Here is a 22,150-nt window from a genome sequence, read left to right as displayed (position 1 = left end):
GGATTCTTTCGTTTTCAAATTATCCATATTATGGAATTAAAAGTAAAATATATTTAAACACTTGAAAGTTGCACAATAAAAATAAGTTGGCATGTGCAGCAAAACAACACACACTCGATAACAAACATCTAAACCACGCTGATGTTACGAAATGGACGGAGTAATGAAGCGCGCGACATTAGCGATGACAAGAGGCAGTGCAGTTGCTGATTACCAAATTTGCGATAAAAAATAAATGATGGAAAAAGTTGATTCCTAAACTCTAGCTGGCCACAATTGTGCCATCCACTGCCCTAGATAAAATGATCATTTCGATACATGGGATAAGCTTTATGTAGACAGATGCAATAATAAAAAAAAACGTCTCTCTACTGTTTTGCCCTCTAGTGGTTCAATGGCAAGTCTGCAGACTTACGACGCTAAAATTACTGTTTCGATACTCATGGTGAACAGAACACATAGAACTCATTTCGTAGCTTTATGCTTAAGAATGCTAGTGATCTTGGCCTGCTTTTTTTTTTTTTTTTTTAGTAACAAAACAATGTTTTTGTATATTGTAAAGAAAGGACCACATCAATCTGTGCTGACTAGATATCCCCAACAAATGTTTAGACATAAACAATGCATGTTTAATTCAGCGTGGTATAAAATATCAGAACCTCCATCCTGCCCAAAATATTCTGACAATGTACACATAATGCTTCATTTTGTATGTAAGTTATTTTAATATAATTCTATCAAAATGATCCAGCTGGTATCTCATCTGGCTGTTGCAACTGAAAGAAAGAACCTGAGAAAATTAAAGGATATCCAAAGACAAGCCAGTGCAAAATCACACTATATCAACTATGTTGTGTGTGAAAATGTACGAGAATTTGGTGTTAAGTGAGACAATGTTTTTAATATTTAATTACAACACTGAAAATAAATGATTCAGAATGAGAACCACAGTATTTTATTACATGCCTTTTTTTTCAGAATATAATGGACTTTTTTAGAAGCTTACTGACCATCTAAGTTGCTAGCATCCCTTTAAGTATAAAAGAATGACTTATTAAAAAAAGTGCCACTTTTTTACCAAATGACATGATATCTGCTTTAGCTGTTGTTATACAGAATAAGACCAGAAATCATTTAGCCACTGTCAGATATTTTGGGGCAATATTTATCGAAACTCCCAACAATGTGGGTAGGAAACAAGTAGCAATTACTTTATAGTAGCTCATGAAAAATTACTTCGAAATTATTGAGAGAACAGTACATTAGCAAGACACGGCAAATGTCAAACCTGAAGATCGTTTTCATATTTTTGAGTATATACTAATCAAAATGGATATGTATTTTGACAAGCTAGGAAGACCTCCTGTGATGGTGTAAAAATGTAAGTGGCCATGTTACAGGTTTATAAACTCTTATTCATAAAAACAACAACAATTATGTGCTGTTTATGAGCACTGTGATGCACTTTGCTTTTTTTTCCATGTTCAGAACCTCTATACATTTATCCATGACAGCAGTTACTACAACACTCTCTTTAAAAAATGATGCCGAGAAAAAATGGACCTCATGTGTTAGCAGTCGTGAATTATGTGTTAAGACTCTTTTAAATGGAATAACAATGGCTGATGTATTTCCGTAGTTAGTGTTAACCATTTTGTAAGTGTTACAAAATAAATATACTCTTTCTTTTTTTCTCTTTTGCATTGCATTAGTGGTGATGATATTTGTGAATTATGGAGGAGGCAAATACTGGTTTTTTGAGCACATTATATGGAACGGACTTTACTTGGTAGGTGTCTTCTTCCCATGGTTTGTATGTCAATGCTAATGCTGGTGGTGGGAATTTCTTTTAGAATATGGGGTGACTCATAATTTATGTAACATTGTTAGACCATTGTGAAAAGTGAAGGGTAAGTGACCAGATGGCAACTTACAAAAGAAAAAAGTTTAAAATCTTATGACATAGACACTGTGATGCATAATATGGCCTTAAGAGGAACATTCAGCAATATTAAATTCTTATCTGAAGAAATCATTCCTCTAATCTGACTACTGGTGATTTCAGTATTATATTTCTTTTTGGATATTTGCTAATAAAATCAGTAGCTCTTGCAGCACTTTTCAATTTTTGCCATGAAGCTAAATTACTTCATTGTACTCTGCAAGTGTATGCTCTGGCATTCTTAACACATTCCTTCACTTTATGTACTGAAAAAGTGTAGGCATTTAACCCCTTTATACCTGAACAACCCTCTAGTGGCCAAATGATGCATTAGGAGTGTTTTTGTTATAAACATTTTTCCTTTGCATATCATTCTGCAGTGTTGTATCAATTCTGGATCACCTTGAATAATATTCTACCTCATTATAATAATATTCTACATCATTATATATTAAAACTTTCTTACATAAAAATAAAATATAAACTAAATCATAAATCAGGTCCCGTTTCAGAATGTTTAAAGGCTCTTGTTTATCAGTTGTTTGAGAGTTTGTTGTTAGCCAGTTATAAGTTCTTTTGGGTAAAACACAAAATACTGATTGTTTATATTTATTGAAATCCTAAAATTTTTAGCACTTTGGCTTACATTGTTTTAAATCCAATGCTAGATGGTTCTTCTCTGAGAATCACATGAACAAAAACGAATGGAAAACATACTTTACATAACACTTACTAAACAACAGAAGACTTTCACTGATACCTTGAACACTAACCGATTGGTGAAGAAAAAATGTTGAAATTCAACATGTCAATTTAAGACATTGCAGATTATCTTTTTGACAAAAACATTATAAAGTGAATTAGTTATTTGTTTGTTTATTCTAAAGAACTTTAAGAGTGCAAGTAAAGAAGAGTATGTAATATATGGTATTGTTACTAAGCCTATCTGTCACAGCCCTTAATTTTGAACTGCAGTACCTAGAGTCAACTCTTAGAATACTCATGACTTGTAAGATTGATAATTGTAACACCACACAGTTGGTATGGTATTCATACAAATTACACATTAAGCACCTTAATCACCAGACCCCAAAAGACCATATATAAAAGATAGTTTTGCCAATTTCTCTCTCAGGTATTCAGTACCTTAAAGTAGTCCTACTCTTTGGTTTAACCCTTTCATTTAGTTACTTCAGTATTGAGCAATTGTTGAGAGAGACTTGCAGCAAGTACTGTGTGTGAAATTTCTTAATATTTTTTATTCATGTTTATTATGTAGTTATTTGGGTTATCATAATTTGAATTATAAGTATAATATGGATGGGAAAAACCTTAATAGTGTTATGAAGGAAAGGAATCTTGGTATAATAACTGATAGGTCTCTAAAACAGTGAGAAATGCAGTCAAGAATATTTAATGATAGTCTAGTCAGTTAGTATTATTGAGTTAATTACTATTTAGTTTGAATTCTTGTTCACTGAGTATATTTTAAAGAGTTCTAGGACAAGCACTTGAATTAATATTACTAAGACTTCTTGAATAGAGTGTAAGGTTTAAGAGTTCTTATAACCAGTAATCAGTAATTGAATCAGATTGTTAAAGTTATTCATCATTATTAAAAGTATCTGTCATTTAGCATCATTAGTAATTATCAACCAAGACAAAACATCTGTAAATTGTCAGCTAAAATAGCAATGAATGGATTTTATTATTAATCAGCATAGGCCAGCTTGAAGTTTTAAATAAAAAGTGGAAAATAGATAAAAATATAGCACTATAAGATCCTGAAAAAAATGGTCCAGCATGGCCAGGTGGTTAGGATGCTTGACTCATAATCTGAGGGTCATGGGTTCAGATCCCCATCACACTAAACATGCTCACTCTTTCAGCTGTGGTGGTGTTATTAGTAATGGTCAATCCCACTATTTTTGTTGGTAAAAGAGCAGTTCAAAAGTTGGTAGTGTGTGGTGATGACTAGCTGCCTTATCCCTAGTCTTACATTATTAAATTAGGGAAGACTAGTATAAATAGACCTTGTGTAGCTTTGCACAAAATTTGTAAAACAAACAAATACCTATAAAAAATTAAAACATTCCAAAATAAAACACTAACTTGGTGTTTCAGCCAATATCTGCACACCAAAATATGACATTTTAAAATATAGCTTGCCTAATATGATATTTTATAGGTTAACATAAGGTTTTTTTCTTGAAAAACATTATAACTGACATTTATTAATTTTTTTGTCTGTCTCTAAGCATTATCGAATCATTACTTTTTTCTTTGTTCTCTTATGATTATCACTCTCTATGTTTACATTCCACTGTTTCTCTATGTTATTAATCTTTAAATAAAACTTGGAGATTTTAAACTTAATTTTTACCCTTGATTTACTTTAAAAATTTTTTTTGACAAAGCTAAGGTTTGTTAAATGTATTTTCAAACCTGTAGAAGAGTTTAAAGCCTACTGATCTTTGAGCAAAGCTTTGAGATTTTAAAATATTTTTTTGGGTATCTAGATTACTATTTAAATTCAATGTTTTGAGAAAAGCTCTAAGTTTTTAAATATGCCTTTAAATATTTTGCTTATTGCAATTTTTCAATATGTAATTTATAAATAACATTATAAAATATGCATCAAAGTTTGTTGATATATTCTGTTATCAGGAAACAGTATGCAAATATACACATGTAAACTGTAAACTTTGTTTCAATGTGTAATGAGAATTATAAAATTAAAAACTATTAATAGTAAATTATTTCACATTATATATACATGCATTTTTTAATTTTAAATAATTTTTTATCTTAGTTTTTAAGTTTTTATCAATAAAATGTTTTGATAAAACTTTTGGCACACTCATAATGTATTTTTGACTTAATGTTTACTTCATAGGTTTATTTGGACAATGGGAGTGTCCATGGCTTTTTCTACAAGGTCCTTTTTATGTAAATCTGTACCAAGATGGAAAATTTTAAAGAACATTTTGAAACGTTTCTGTATTTTGTTTGCTTTGGGAATAATGTTGAACACTTATGGGGATGTAGGTATTACAAACCTTAGTAGTACACAAAACTTTTGTGTACTGTTTAAATTTGCTCATATAAATATTATTTATGAAATAATTACTTTTTTCAGATAATAATCTACAAAAAATCAGAATCCCAGGAGTTTTGCAAAGATTTGGAGTATCTTACTTTGTGTTGGCTTCAGTTCATATGCTTTTTGCTAAGCCTAATGATATCCATCAGGTAAAACAATTGTTCAAAATTTATTGGCCCCTCAATGGCTCAGCAGTATGTCTGTGGACTTGCAATGCTAAAATCTGGGTTTTGATACCCATGGTGGGCAGACCACAGATAGCCCATTGTGTAGCTTTGTGCTTAATTCAAAACAACAACAACAATCAAAGTTTATTAATTACATTTTAAAGTATATGATTGGTTTGATTGTTCTTAAATACAAGCTACACAATGAACAATCTGTGCTGTGCTCATTATGGTTATTGAAATCCAATTTTAGCACCTGAAACATGCAGATTTGCCATTGAGCTGCTGAGGAGCTCTGAGGCACATGAACCCCTAGTTCACAATGTTTGTATAAATGAAAAACAACAACTTTAAAATTGATGAAGTCATGATAGAAAAGACAGATTGAACTGTTAGGAATTTTCAGAAAATAATGGAAGTGTGCATTGATTTTTGGTATCTTTTCTGATTTTTATCTGTAGTACTGATAACCTGTATGAAATATGAATTGTTTATGATTTCATACTGAAATACTTTAGTTTTGAATTTTTTACATTAATAAAAGGTGGCAATATAATGTAAACAATATGCTGATGAACAAAAGGAAGCTAAAAGTTTCCACAAAAAATGATGGAACTTTCAGAAATTGTATGTAAAAAATAAATTGAACCTGGACAGCAAAAATCATGAACATTTCTACTGGACAAATAAGCAGTTTCTTTATTTAGTATGATTGTTATTTGTAGAGTATTCTACATATTGGCTGGCTTAGGTTTTTTTGTTGTTGTGATTGTGAATTTAACTGGCTAGTGGGTGAAGAAAAATCCTTTTTAGAACACCAAGAATTATGACTAAGATTAAGATAGAAAAAAAAAAGACACCTAATCTTTTGTAGAAACCAGTTTCACCAGTGGCACCAAAGCCTCAGTACAGTATTCCACAAAAAGTTAGGGTCAATACATACTTAAACTGCTAATCTCATTACCTAAAACAAGTTTGTACAAGTGTCTGTATTACCTGTTTGAATTGAGGAACTTCCTAGAAACTCCTACAGACATGTTCTTGCTTCAGATTCAAGTTGTATTATGCAATCTTTAACTGCTTAAAAGGATGATGTCTATTTTTAACCTTTCAAAATATACTTTATATGAATGTCATAATTACATGCAGAGCTGCATGAAAGAAAAATTAACTAAATATAATTGCATAAGCATAAATTCTTCTACAGATGAAATTAGTAGCTATTTCAGCTATAATATTACATTTTTGTTGAGATTCTTGTAGAAATCTTCTATCATTTTTATTTGTGTTGGGAAGATGATACAAGATTTGTGCTGAGTCTTCAGAAACAACAGTATTTTTATAATTTATGAAATAATAAATGTTTGTGTATGTTATTTGTTAGATTTTTTAAATGAAGGAATGTCACATGTTAGACATACATTTTGAAATTTTCTATGCAATTATTAGAAATTCATCCTAGTGTTTTTCTTGCACATATCATAAATGTGATCCAAAGACGTCTGCACATCCTTTAAACTAAATGTTCTTATACACAGCTTGTCAGAAATATTTTTAAGATTTTTTTTTCTTGTCTGTTTCACCCTGTATAAGCCATTTATAAATTTTTAATTATGTATTGTAAAATGGAAAATAAAATTATTTTAAGTTAATTTTTTCTGTCAAGGTGTAACATTAATATATTTTACTGACATCTTACGTATTTATGTAAACATTTGTGGAATACACGCAGAAAACAAAGTTGGCCTCAGTTCGAGACATCCTGCCATATTGGTTGGAATGGCTGATTATGCTTTGTATCCTGTTAACCCATATTCTCTTGACATTTTTGCTTGAAGTACCAGGATGTCCAAAGTAAGTATTGGTTCAGTCTAATTTGTTTTTGGTGCTTAAATGTGGCAGTACCTGTCACACATTTATATAATATTAAATGCTGTTTAAACATTCTTGTTTTTAGAAAATATTTATTTGGTATTTTTAGTTAAAATGTTCTTATAGTTTTTAAAGTTGAATTTTAAATAAAGCTATTATATTTTAGTTTTTGCAAATCTTTAAATGTTGGTGTACTCATACATGAATTTTACTAGAGAACAGTGTTCAGATATTATAATATAGACTAAATTTTAGTCTTGAAAAATAGTAAAGTTAGAAAAATAGCTTTTCTTCAAGATTTGGTTGGCCTGTTAAACTCCTTCAGTCACAGATAACTGTAATTATTATAACATCTAAACTGACCTTTCACTGTATAGTTCTTATCTTATATGATCATATTTTTACTTCAATAAGTTTGCTACTACAGTAAATGAGCATATATATATATATTTCTAATCTAGAGGCTATCTTGGCCCTGGTGGTATCCATAATGGTAGTGATTATTTCAACTGTACAGGAAGGGCAGCAGGTTACTTTGACAGAATTATTTTGGGAGAAGCACATATCTACCAGCATCCTATCATAAAGGTGTATTATTAAATAAGATGTTTTTTTTGTGTATGCATATATGTATTTCTGTACTTAGTCTACTTTCTTTGTAGATACATAGTATGTTTAGTATGAAAATGCAAATATAATTTGTAATTGCACTTCTCAAATCAATTTATTTGAATGTAATTTGCTCAGTTTATTGTTTGAGAAATTTTTTGAAGTCAGTTTGGTGAAGAAGTACTGTGGTTAGTTCATGGAGAAGTACTCTGCTTAAATTATCTGTGAGAATATGTACTCTTTATAATTTATTCATATTGTAATGAACCAAGTGAATTGAAGTTACTGTCTTTAAATCAAGCAATATATCAAAAACTATATTCACAATTTAAAAAAGCAATTATAATTATCTTACATATGAACTTAAATTTGTATTTTTCTAAATGCACTAACCATAATAATTAAGTAATAAAGTCTCTCTTCTCAGCCAGTTGTGCAGAAGATATGATAAACAAAGTGTGTACTAGCTCATGAATATTAGGTTGAAACCATACATTGCATCCTTAGTAGAAATCTTCAGGTGTTATAACTGCAAAGCACATTATTAAAATATAGAAATTGTAAACTACAATTTTTATTAAGGGAAAGTACAGAATTGAAAAGAAAATTATGTTTAGTAACCAGAAATGGCAAAAAAAAACTTACTAATTTCTTCTATGAGTGTTTACAACAGAGGAAATAATGTTTAAAAATAACATTTTTACCTTATGAAGACATTACAAATGTATTAAGCTGTAGATTGTGTTTCTGATTTTTACTTGGGTTCGCATATTTTGGATTAATTATTTTATTTTAAAGCTTGCATAATGCTATGTTGTACTCATTTTCTAAATTAACAGGGGGAAGCTCTAACTAAAGTTTCATCAAACACACCTCCAGTTTTTCCCTTTGAGATGAAATACATATTTCATGCTTTATAATTATCATAATGATTTATTTCAAATTTCCCTTCATTAAATTAAGCATGAATTTTCAAATAGGTCATATATCTCTCAGAACTTCCTTATGACCTAGAAGGAATCTTAGGATTCTTGACATCTATTGTTTTGGTTTTCCTTGGTCTGCAAGTAAGTTTCTTTCTTAAATCAAACTATATACTATATTTATTATATTTCATTTTTTGTATAAAAATAGATCAAGAGTAATCTTTTTTTTTTATTCTAAATTGAAATAATGCACATTTTTCTGCTATAATGTGCAATATTTTCTACAGTTCTACCAATAAAAACAAAAACAGTATTGTTCACTATTCATATTTTTATTTTCTGATCGATCCTTTATAAAATGTCAAATTGTGCTTTTTCTTTACAACACCTAAATGAAAGGAATACAAACTGTGCAACCACTGATCATTATATACTTTCATAAACACAAATGAAGAACTAACATGGTTGAAGGTCTTTTCCATTACAAAAATAATAGTTATAAACTTTTATCTAGGGGCATAAGAGTACAAACTTAATGATCTTCATTCTGTTCTGCTTAGATTTAAGCCTTGTAACATGTTGATTGACAGTGGTTCTATAACTATTATTTTTAAGCTGATTTGGTAATGAGAGATGGAAAATTTTATACGGAGATGAAAAAAGAGGATAGTTTGATAGAAAGAGCAAGAGGAAAGTCACTCTCATTGTGGGAATCTTCTCTACACAACATGATGTTTATGTAACTGATATTGAGGATGAGAGTATGTAGGGAGTTGACTCCATGTGGAAACATACATTTGAGTTTAAGTTTACATTGAGTATATTCTCAGGAAATCCATTTGCAGATCAGTACAGGTTGAACACTTAGCTACAACAAGGAGGTGTTATGTAACAAATTGAAGACAATCATTTTAAAGTACAAAAGAACAGAATACAGAAAGATAAGTTGTGTCAGCAAAAGGTCAATCACTGTGATTACCTTTAACAGTACATCAACAGGAAAATGACCATTTGGATAGTTAATGGGTAGATCTGATTAGGAAGAGGTCAACCTCCTAATGAAGGTTTCTATTAGGACAATTTAGAGTAACATGGAGCCACTAGTAGATTCCCTTAATTATCTACCTGAAGAAACATTTCTCAATGACAAGAGATCAGTGCATCTTCATACTATATGCCATAGAAAAGAAAACCATAAAAAAAGATTTGTTAATTGGGCAATTTAGGGAAAGTGTATAAAGAATATTTTGTTTCATTAATCAAAAGTTTGATTGCACTTTATTTCATACATATAATTAACTGTTTTTTGGTGAGGCATGGCATAGTGATTTGAATGCACTAGACAGTAGATACAAAGGTCCATATTTTGTATCATAATGCTCTAAAAATATGCTTCTCAATTTTTTTGACATTCTAAGAATGATAGTGAAATCCAAGTATTTAATTTCTTTAGTTTAAGAGTTGTGGTGAGTGCTGTTGACTAGTTTCCTTGTCTTTATCCAGTCATTTAAAAATTATGAACAGCTCGTTTTGATGATCCTTGCATACCTTTGCATAATATCTGAAACAAATCAAAATTAATTATTGTGATGTCTGTATATATGTTTATTAATGTTATTAATTGTCTGAAGTTATTTTTAATTATGGAAGTTTATGTTGAATTTGTTTTCTTTGTGTGATAAGACTGTTCAAGGGGATTCATAGTCCATGGAGGAGCAGTGTCATGGGCTCTGATTTTTTTTCTTAAGACATTTGGGTTGCTTCGTTAGATGGAGGTTTGATGAAGTGTGACAGGATAATTATATTTTTACATAAACATTGCTTTAGAAACAAAAATTGTGAATACCAAATACACAAAGTATTCACTGGTACCTATATCATTCACATATATGTGCACATTTGTGAATTCAAAAGAAATAAACACCTGCATTGGTAATAAAACAAAAGATGGGAGTTATGCATTAAATTATACAAACAGTTTTCATTCTATACCAAATGGAGGGCCATTATTAAGGCCAGCAAAACGATGGTTGGATACCAATAAATAAGAACCTCTGGTCTGTTTCATTCATCTTTGCTACAGGAGCAATGTTGTTGTTTTTTCTGTCCATCTTATATTATATAATTGATGTAAAGAAATGGTGGACTGGGGCACCATTTTTCTTCTCTGGTAAGTACAATAACTCACAGATATAAAGACTGTAAATAATATTTTTTTTTATATTTATAAGTTCTCAATTTAATTTTGTATAAATACATGTAAATGAATTATCCGAAGTATATCCATTCTTTAATTGTTCATGCATTGTGTAAATTTTTGTGATACATTGTAAGATATATTTATTTTAAATACACCACAAAAGCTATCAAAATTTTATAAAGTTTATTAAACATAATAATTAACAACAGAAACGAAACATTATAAAAGAAGTTTATATATATATAAATCAATAATTAGAATAGGTTTTGTTTTCATACTCTGACAATCTTTCACCAGTTACTGATTTCCAATATAGTCAGGACTAGCCCATATTATATCTCAAATAAAATGCATCACACTCTGCTCTTTCAAAGCATCAAATTAAAATATTAAAAATCAATGAATTCTTTCTCTTCTAAACTATTATAAAATTGTGTATTGTCATTTTCTTTTTGCAGTTGAGGGTACAAAACTGCTATTGGCATATGTTGCATGAAATATATCAGAACAATATGATAATAGATTTTGCATTCCCCAACCAGAGGCACTAACTGGATCTTCCACTAATATAGCTACTTCTGGTGTTTCCATTTATCTACAAGCTATACAAACTACTTTCAATATGAACAAAATGTTAATTTTCATCATCTATCAGAACCCTAATTTAAACAAGTTACATAAAATATTATGTTGATAACTATTATTAATAACATAATACAAATGTGCATTGAAGTGAATGTTGTGCAATATGCAATTTTATGTAATTAAAATGACAAGAACACTCGAAGAAAAAGTGAGCATGTCCAAGTACAGCTATTTATGAGAGAGGAAATATGAGGTACATTAAAGTCCTCATAGTACGTACCTCACTCTAATGTGCCTCATATTTATGTATGAAAAAACATGAGGTACATTAGAGTCCTCACAGTACGTTCTCTTCTTCAACTCTTTTCAGACTTCTTTCAATATTAGTTATTTATTATGCACCAACTTTACTGATGTAGAGATAATGTAACATTAACCAGTTAACTAACTGCTGGAAATGATATAATTAGAACAAAATCACTTTTAAAAAAAAGAGGTAATGGTTCATTCAGTTTTTGATAGCACAACTGGGGAATGTGGCCAATCAGTCTCTAATTGTACTTAAAATTTTGTCAGTAACTGTTATTTTTCTCTGTGTTTCTAGCTAATATAAGTTGTGTTAAAATAGAATTCCTATTAATTTAAGGTAAAGTACAGTCTTTCTTAAACAAATTAAATTTTTGTAGTATCTTCTACTTTACTCTTTATCATGAAAAACTGATGTGGTCAGTTTTCTAGTTGAATACAAAAATCACTTTTATAGCTGCATATTACCAAATTAGAATTAGGTAATGTACAAGTAAATATGGGCATGACTGATATTCCATAGTTGATTCTTACTGCCTGTATAACATAGATAGTTATCATTTAACATAGAAATAGAATAATCAAAATTTGTCTAATCTGTTGGGTAGAGATTCCTCTTTAACATAAAGAATTCTTGTTACATGAAACTTTTCTGTTAGGAATAAAAAATTTCTTTATATGCAGGAATGAATTCCATCTTATTATATGTTGGCCATTCTCTGACCAGTGAACTATTTCCATGGACATGGCATGCAGGACAGACACAATGGGATCACTTGGCAGTAGACTTATGGGGAACAACATTGTGGGTGATCATTTCTATCTGGCTTTATTATAAAAAGTTCTTTTTAGCAGTGTGATTAGTCAGTTTCACTGTAACTGAAAAGATACTTCAGATTGTTTTATTCAATATTTTCATGTGTAACATAATAATGTGGCACTTTTGTATTGTTTGTTAAGTTGATTATGAATTTTTTAAGCATTATAGGCTAGGTTTCTGATAACTCAGAAATTACTTTTTACATCGTTACAGCACTTACAACAGCAGTCCTGTTTTTCAACAATGATATCAACAAAAAATATTTTCCACCTATTAGTAAATACTGATGTGCTTTCTTTTCCAATATAGATTACTATATTAATAGATTACTAATGTTGCTATATAGAAAAGTACATAATTAATGAACATGTAGGACTATGATCCATATTAAGAGGGATGTTATAATGTAAATTTAATGTTTAAACTACTATTTTGCAATTTTTATGTTTAATAATCATTTTTGCCATAACATAAATTTAATTTCTTTAACCAAGTTATGGATAGTAATTTGTAGACTTAGTTATTTATGTGCTCTAATGTAAATCAATGCCAAATTTATGGCCCACTTTCAGGAAATTCTGTTAAAAGTGTTTTCATGAAATACCTAGGTTTTTAAGGGAGTTGAGTGATAGGTTTTACCTATGTACAAACCCCAGGGCTGAGACAATTTATTTGGCAACATTTAAACACCTGTGGGGTACAAGCCCATATTTAAAGGGACACTATAATATAAATTTAAAGCTTCAGTTAGGAAGAGGTTAGGTGAAAAGTTTTACCTTTGGGCAAACCTCATGGTCAGTATGATTCATTTCTCATCACTTCGAAGTTGGTGACCCTAGATGTTTAGGAGAAGTGGTTTTAGGGAAATTCCCAGGTTCCCCAAGGGGTAGAGTGAAAAGTTTACTTTTGTATGGACCTCAGGACAAAGACAATTCATTTGGCACCACTTAAAAGTTGGTGCAACCACCAGTTAAGGAGTTATATGATGCACAGACACTGAATCTTATTATATAGATAATTATTACTTGATCTGAGAAACAACATCTAGAACGTGTATTTTTAGATCAGTTACAATAAAACAACAGCATAGTATTGACAAGAAGATCAAATAAGATTAATATTCTTGAAGGTAAAAAAAAAGTGAATACTAAGTTTAATTTCATTTGCCATACATTGCTTCAATGCACAGAAAGTAAATATGGTTAGTTTTTTTTACGTTTTCACAGTTATTAATAATAACCATTATCAATTGCAGGAAGTTTTGTAAACTAAAAACATTAATTATGCTTCTGTGTCATGAAAAGTTACTTACTGCTCATTTGCTTTTGATTGGACAAAAGATCACTATTATTACATTGCTGTATTTTGTATATGAAATAATGAATTACATAAACTTAAACACAGTAATATATATTTTTTACTTTTTTGTATATAAGTAATATGAAACATTTACTTAGTCAGACAAGTTTAATGGCATTTTGTGTTATAGATACTGGTTCATTTATCAGTTAGCAAGCAATAATATTCACAAATTTATTAATTAGAATATGTTAAGGAAATTGTGTGAAGGAGTTATAGACTACTTTAAAAAATAAGGTATAAAATGGAAATAAATTTTTTAGGCTGAAATGATAAAGAATAAAAATATAAGACAATACTAAATCAAGTGTCTGAATGCTTATCACTAATTTACATAATTTACTTTATAAAGTCTTTAATAAGTTAACTAAAAATTATATTTATAATATGCAGACTCAGTACCATTTCTAACTTCATTTATAGTTGATATTTATTCTTATTTTTTTGTTAACATTGTTCTTTGACCATTAATAGGTATTGCTTACTTCATGGCACTTGGGTTTGTATGTTGTAATTTTCATAAGATATAAGGTTAAATGTTACATTACTAATCTTTGTAGACAATTTATATGGCAAGTAGGTCATAACTTTAATTTGTTCTCCATATCCATATTTTTTTAATTAATATTTTATAATAAAAACAGTATTTCTCTTGCTGCCTTAATATTTTGATATTCAAACAGAATGGCATCTTATATGACAACATTTGCTAAAAACTATATATGTAAAAACAGCTCGTTTGGGTTGAGAAAATATTTATCCACAAGTGGGTTTTCTCAACATCACTGAGCTAAAAGCTCTCAGAGACTCCCAAGGTTGCTATGCAATATCTTTGTTAACATAGAACTGCTGACCAATGAAAAGATAACCAAGCAGAGCATCTTTCATATAAGTCCATAATCTTAACTGAATGGTGGGGATTTTCACAGTTATAACCACATGTGCAGTGCTGCCAGAGTATTCGAGCACATCAAATCCAGAAATATAAATTAAATTTTGAAAATGAGTTCTTTATTCTTGATGCTATTAGGATGATAGTACTATGATACTTAACAGTACACCACTGCTTATAATCGTACCACACCTGATTAAAGTGCTGAGTGTATTACAGAAGCCTGTTGTGATCAACAAATCTGTTTTCTGCTAGGTTATGCCCTCTGTTGTCTAAAGAACTCAAAATATCACTTTCTTATGAAAATAACAAAAGTAAACAAACAAAAAAGAAAACAGAAAATTGCTTTGATACATTTAGCCAGAACTAACATGACAATCATTTTATGAATCGTTTGAAAATTAACTTATTTTCCACAATCACAATTACTTGTCTGTGAAACATCTGATAATCACAATTTACTTAAAAATTGTTACATATTGATCAGAACAGTATGTCAGTAAAACAGTACTTGTCATTTGAAAACTGTAATTTACAATACTGGACAGTGCACAACCAAATTGACCCAATGAAATACACAGGACTAAAACATCTGTGAAACATCTGATAATCACAATTTACTTAAAAATTGTTACATATTGATCAGAACAGTATGTCAGTAAAACAGTACTTGTCATTTGAAAACTGTAATTTACAATACTGGACAGTGCACAACCAAATTGACCCAATGAAATACACAGGACTAAATATTGTTACTTTAGTTTGAGCTCTTTGATGCCACTTTGTCAATTTTCACCAAACATTTCCTGGCTTTAAATGATTTTAAACTAGAAATTGGCTTAGCTAAATCTTGGTTTTGTGCATATCTCTTAAACGAAAAGTATCATAATTATGTATATTATTACTTGTATTTTATGAAAAAAAAAATATAAAAAGTACACTTGACACTTATTTGTTAATAGAGATTGAGACTTGTACAAGGGAATACTGGTTGATTGAGTGATGTCCAAATTAATCGATATAAAAAGTTTGGGAGGAGGAACAAAATACCCTCCACCTCCTTACAGAACCTGAAGTTTTTCTTGAAATTGGAAATCTCTCTCAGGCTAGTTCATGACACTTGATGTATTACTGTATCATACTATATAGGCAACAGATATTAACAAGCAGGCTTTATAATGCAATTAGAGTTCACTGGAATATTTCACTTATAAGAAGTATATCTTCAAAATTATACATTGCAAGAACATTGTAGCTTTAAAACATTTGTTTGGAATATTTATAGCAATCCTTACATTTTGCATCTTAATATATATATATATATATTTAACCTGAATGAGTTTTTCTTTGTCCAATAAAACAGATTTTATTGCTAAAGCCTGTTTATCTGTACAGGGTCATTTTCAATTATAAAACAACTTGTAAATTAATTTAAGAATGTGAAACAATATCATTGTGTCTTGACATATTTTATAATGTAATAAGCATAGTGATAGAAACTAAAGTTAAATTGTTTTATAATGGTTACAGTTGATAAGTGTGTTGACAATGAATATAATGATGTTATCCTTCCTAAACTAATAACTTGACATATTTTTCCTTATGCAGATGAATGCAACAAATATCTCATACCAGAAGGTGTAATGGTTAGTTCAGCTGTCTTTGAATTTGGTTGGTCTTGATATATGCCTATTAGAATATAAGGGTGAGAGATAGAGTGCCATGTTCATACAGGAGCAGCCAAAACACTGGTAGATCTTGCAGTGTATCAGGTGCTCCAAGCAAAAACCAGTTGACACACACACTTCATTCTAGTAAATGGAAATAAATTAGACATGAATGTAGAAATCATACTTTGACTATAGGTAAAAGAATACACTTACAGAGTGAAAATAGTCATTGTTAGCCTTGGTATCCTTGAGATGGATGTACTATCAAGCTTAATATTGTCAGATTCACCTGTTGAACTTGTATTCTGGGGTAGTTATTCAAGTGTTTGAGAGAGAGAAAGATACAGTACCTTCACATACATAATACTCACTCTACAATTCTTTATGGATAAAGTTTAGAGTGTCATTGCCCATGCATTAAAGAGGCTTTTATGCAATTTTAGACATATGGTCCTCCCATTACTGGGATAGTCATTGAGAGAGTAAGTGAAGTGGAAGAAACCAATGCTAGTGGTAATGCTTGGGTTACACCTGTTAAGCTGCATTCAAAATTTAATACACAGTTACCACATATTTAAGATAACTAGTTGATGATTGTATAACACAGTGGCTTGTTGGAAGAATATGTTGATGAATTTATGGGGCCAGATGGCTGATTGGATTAAACACCAGGTACACAGCACCACATAGGTACAGGCTTCCCTTAGCATTATGTATGTAGCCAGCATTGAAGTATAGTGGATGTTAAAGGAGGAGATCACACAACCTTCAAAGATCACTTAGTCATCTCCTGTAGTGGTTGTCACAAAGGAGGAAGGTACATCTAGGTTTTTGCACTGATTTTAAATGAGTGAACTTTCCATTATCATGAGTAGGAAAATGCCTAAAAGTGACTGAAAGGGTATTTTGGTTCAACACATTAGACTTGGCATTCAGATAATAGCTAGTTGAGCTGGTTAAACAGAGATTGCCTAAGACTTCTTTCAGCTTGAGAAATGACTTGCACAAGTTTTCATCATGCAATTCTTCATTTGTAATGTGCCTGCCACTTCTGAAGGTTAATAGAGATTACAGTGAAGAAACTGCAATGGGAAAAGTGTGTAATTTATGTTGAAATGATGTCCTAGTGTTTGTCACACATTTAAATGTGTCTGGAAACTTTAACCCTTTCTTAGCGTATTTTTAATTATTTGCATGTTTTCATGTATTACAATTAGAATTTGCTAGATGACATTGGAAATGTTCTCTCCAACATGCCAATGTAGCCAGCTGCTGTTTGATTCCCCTGTATAAAATGAAGCTCCATTGTTCCATAGAAGGAGAAAGCACCTTAGATCATGATTGAACCTCCTCCACTGTGTTGTGTAGAAAATGTCTCGGTGAGATATGCTTTATCATGCCAGTAATGTTGGAAGCTGTCTGGACCATTCAGGTTAAATTTTTTCTCATCAGAGAACAAAACCTTCATTCACTTTTCTACATCCCATGTTTGGTGCTTCTCAGCAAAGTTTAACCAAGGTGTTTCGTGGGGTGGAAGGAGACGTGGCCTTTAAGGACATTTATGGATTTTAAAGCCTTTCTCTCGTAGATACTGTCTTATTGTTCTTGAGCTGCATTTTGCATCTTTAAGGGCCTTAATCTGGTTCAACGATCAGTTGGTGTCTTGCCGGACAACCTGTTGAATCCTTACTGCTCAATGCCGGCAAAATTGTCTTGGTCCTACCACTTGAAATTCTTGTTCCATATCCCTTAGAGTCTTTTAAGAAATTTGCAACAGCAATTTTACTACACCCAATCTCACCAGTTGTGATACATTTAGAGATATCTTGCTTTTGCAGCTTGACAATTCTGCCACGTTCAAACTCTGTCAATTTTTTGGCCTTTGCCATGTTTTTACTCATGTAACACAGGAGATGTCATTTGGAGATGTTGACAATGATAATGCTTGAACACAAATGACTAAATTTCGTTACATGTTTACCGATTAATGCTTCAAATTTTAACACGGTCTTAAACTTTTAACCAGCTTGTATTTAGTCTAATTTCATAGTGTTCACAGTTTCCCAATTAAATGCTAAAAAATATTTTTATTTTTCTTATTTTCATTTTTCGAAGCTCTACTCAAATAAGTGGTTGAGCCTAACAACACAAAATGCATATTTTTTCTTTATGTTCATTGGCCTTAAGATTTTGCCAGCAGTGTGTGTGTGTTACAATTCACTAACTTAAAAGTGCTGGAAATTAGTTTAAGTCTTTTGAAAAAAAAAATAACACTGTAACTCCAACTGGCACTTGATAGGCAAAGAATTCTCATAGTGTAAGGTTTATTTTTAAATGCACCATAAAAAAAACAAAAAACAGAAACATCTTAACATTACATATCCAGAACTTGAAAATCTTGAAGAAATCTTCAGGACGATACCCTTACTTCATGGAGCCTTTAATATTATATTAAATTTGAAAGTTTGCACTGATAACATCATATTACCAAATGAAGTTCAAACTAGTAATAACACTGCTGATTTGTCAATATCAAGGGTTAGGTGGGGATGTGTGTCCATCTAGAATATAAAAGGATGCTTTACCTGACCGTTTCATAGAATTAGTAGGAAACTTTATAATCTGAGATTCAGGCATTTTGTTGAAACAACACCCACTTAATACCAGTGTTACCAACACTAATCCACTGAGAATGAGACTGATGCATCTGAATCTGTTCTCATGCTCATATTAGTTAAAAACATCATGTTTTGGTCAAATTAGAAGCTCTTGGTAATGTATTATGGTTGGTTATCCAATTGGATGGAGGTCAAGTTCAATATTACATTGATCCAGAAAATGCTCCAGATTGCCCCATTTTGCATCATTGACCACTTTATTGGTAGAACTTTACTACACACTAAAATTTTACTTTTTTTAAAAAAGGTTTCACTCAAGCAACTTTCCAAATGTTACCATCTATATTGTACTAATGAACCATTTTAAACAGAAGAACAAACTCAAGCAAATGTCTCATAGCTTCATAGTTTCCCTAAGATGACTGGTAAATTTCCTACTTTATAGGTCAGTCTATTTATTTATTTATCAATACAGTTTTCACAGTATAAGATCTGTATGTTAATAAAATCCCAATACATTTTTGAATTAAACATAATTTTTATTTCTTTCCTTACATTAGCATAAATATTTGTGGGTCCATAGCTTAACAGTTACAGGTAGATTTGCTAACCATCCACAAATGTATAAATCGTAATTAAAAACAAGTCATTTTAAAACTGTTCATAAACTCATAAATATCAAAAAGATGTTTTCTTTTAATGACGTTGGTAAAAAAAAGTTTATCTACACATCAGTAAAAAACAAAATTGTAAGGTAGCCAATGCAACCCTGACTACATGGCCCCTATAGTAACATACAAGACACATTAAGAAAAATAGATACCATGAATATTGCAGTTATTTCCTCAAATTATTTCTAGAGTTCCTTGCACATTGTAAAAAGAAAATTAGTATTTTTGTGGTCATCAGTTTTTTTCAATAAGTTTTATGACTGAAAAGAAACACAAAATTACATGGTATGTTGCAACAAGCAGTTATCTACAACATCATACTGAATCATCTTTCATGATTATAAAAGATCCAGTATGTTGCAACAAGCAGTTATCTACAACATCATACTGAATCATATTTCATGATTATAAAATATTCAATATGTTGCAACAAGCAGTTATCTACAACATCATACTGAATCATCTTCCATGATTATAAAAGATCCAGTATGTTGCAACAAGCAGTTATCTACAACATCATACTGAATCATATTTCATGATTATAAAATATTCAGTATGTTGTAACAAGCATATATCTACAACATCATACTGAATCATCTTTCATGATTACAAAAGATTTACATTTCAGTGTGAAATCTATAACATTTTCAACTTAATTATAAATTTCTTCTCAATTTTGTAGTGAGTAAAATGAATTTTATGGCCAGTTAAAGTACGGTGTCTAAAATCATTGTTTAGAATAACTAGGAAATTAATAGTAATGGTTATGTGATATTAAGTGGTACTAGTTAAGAACATCATTTATTTATTTACAACAATGCTAGTGATAAAAGTTCACATGAAATGAGAAAGGTAATGAAATTCATGATATTACTGTTGAAAAGCTGAAAGTGTATTTAAAGCAGTCAAATTGCAGAAAATCATTTACAAATGTTTGCAAAAAAGGATCAGACCCAAAATGTTCTATTTATTTATGAAATAGAGCATTATAGAGGAAATATTTAGATGGGAAAACAATGAATTAGGTTAGATATTCTTGAATTTCACACACAGCTTTCCAACTGCTATATGCTTCAGTTGCCCCTGACTTTGAAATGATAAAGAGAGGTGTAGCTAGCTAGTCTACCCCACTTACCATTACCAGCAACTTTGGACCATTCTTTAAAATGAATAGTGAGATAGACCATCAGATATATTGCACCTATGACCAAAAGGGCAAGCATGCTTGGTAAATAGATTTAGATCCCACAAACTGTGAGGCAGACACCATAACCACCAAACTAAGTCAAGCTCTCATGAGGAAGGAGATGCTGTATTGAAACAAAATGAAAGTATTGTAGTGAACTGCAGTGCATCGTTGGTGTGATATTACTAACTAATGTTTCTAAATCAAATAAAAAATATTGTAATCAAGCAGCTTTAGAAATGGGAGAATTAGTGACCAATATTTTTATAAGCAGTATAGGGATGCAAAAGATTTTTCTCTTGTACACTTAAAGAATGTTTTACTTTTTCATATGCAGTGATTGAGTTATGTTTCCTCTGTATTTATCTAAATATATACTGTAGTGACAGCAACACTAATAAACCTGACTTAGGATAAATTTTAGTTGAAACATCTTAGTTTGGCAGAATTATGCTTAAGATCATTTATTTTGCAATGTCTGGAAAGAAAAACTAATTGAGTTTAATGGCTACTATATAACAGAACGATGCAGTACTGTGAATAATGAAACGTACTAGTAGCCTGCTGAAAATAAGCTAAGAAGGTTACAAAAGTAACTTTTTGCAGGAGTCAGAAGTTTTTTATTTTAAGCTATTAGTGTATGCGACAGTGTGTAATGTAGTTACATGTATGTAGTAAAATAAATGTATATAAATAAATATATATTTATATGGTCATTCACATGTGTTGAATAACACAAATGTATTAATTACACAATAAACACAATTATTAAGCATCACTGTAATGTAAACAAAGGATTTCATATGGATGTTAGGACTTTATGATGTAAAGCTAGTTGTGATTACTGACTTGTAAGGTAATATTTGAATGAAAGGTACACCTGCTATTTTATTAATACTTAAGATATAATGTTTCGATTTCTACAATGAAATATTTGGTAGATAGTGAATTTGTATGGAAAACTAAGAACACAATGAAACTGGCACTGCATTTGAGAAAAGGCCATTTTAACCTGACGTTTTTAGGTGAGAGAAGATATTTTTACTTGAATCAATTTGAAATATTCATGAAAGTGTGAAATTATCAGTACTAAATTAAACTCACTGACAGAAGCTTAGATATCATATTAAATTTGAGCTTGATATACCTAGTACTTTATTTGTTTATGGTGGAATATTTTAAAAGAATATGATGGTAACCAGGTGATGCCCTTACAATCTACAC

At 30.5% G+C, this 22,150-nt stretch overlaps 1 protein-coding gene across 1 annotated transcript; it reads left to right on the top strand.

The window, feature by feature from the left end:
* The first annotated feature begins 742 nt into the window (after positions 1 to 742).
* LOC143228365 (heparan-alpha-glucosaminide N-acetyltransferase-like) lies at positions 743 to 19,517 on the top strand. Its single transcript, XM_076459633.1, has 9 exons — positions 743 to 878; positions 1,662 to 1,793; positions 5,082 to 5,194; positions 6,945 to 7,066; positions 7,546 to 7,672; positions 8,674 to 8,760; positions 10,073 to 10,085; positions 10,634 to 10,789; positions 12,395 to 19,517. The coding sequence occupies exons 1-9, from the start codon at positions 743 to 745 to the stop codon at positions 12,568 to 12,570; spliced, it is 1,062 nt and encodes a 353-aa protein (XP_076315748.1). The 3' UTR covers positions 12,571 to 19,517.
* The last annotated feature ends 2,633 nt before the right edge of the window (positions 19,518 to 22,150 follow it).

Source organism: Tachypleus tridentatus, chromosome 10 (assembly GCF_004210375.1).
Source record: "Tachypleus tridentatus isolate NWPU-2018 chromosome 10, ASM421037v1, whole genome shotgun sequence".
In the NCBI taxonomy this organism is placed as follows: domain Eukaryota; kingdom Metazoa; phylum Arthropoda; class Merostomata; order Xiphosura; family Limulidae; genus Tachypleus; species Tachypleus tridentatus.
This window is presented reverse-complemented; position numbering and strand designations above follow the sequence as displayed.

What these genes read in the sequence shown, in the direction of transcription:
- LOC143228365 (XM_076459633.1), top strand. Translation starts at nt 743, where the DNA reads ATGATCCAGCTGGTATCTCATCTGGCTGTTGCAACTGAAAGAAAGAAC. An exon ending in AGCCTAATGATATCCATCAG is followed by an intron (nt 5,195 to 6,944) that starts GTAAAACAATTG and finishes GAATACACGCAG; the next exon opens with AAAACAAAGTTGGCCTCAGT. An exon ending in ACCAGCATCCTATCATAAAG is followed by an intron (nt 7,673 to 8,673) that starts GTGTATTATTAA and finishes ATTTTCAAATAG; the next exon opens with GTCATATATCTCTCAGAACT.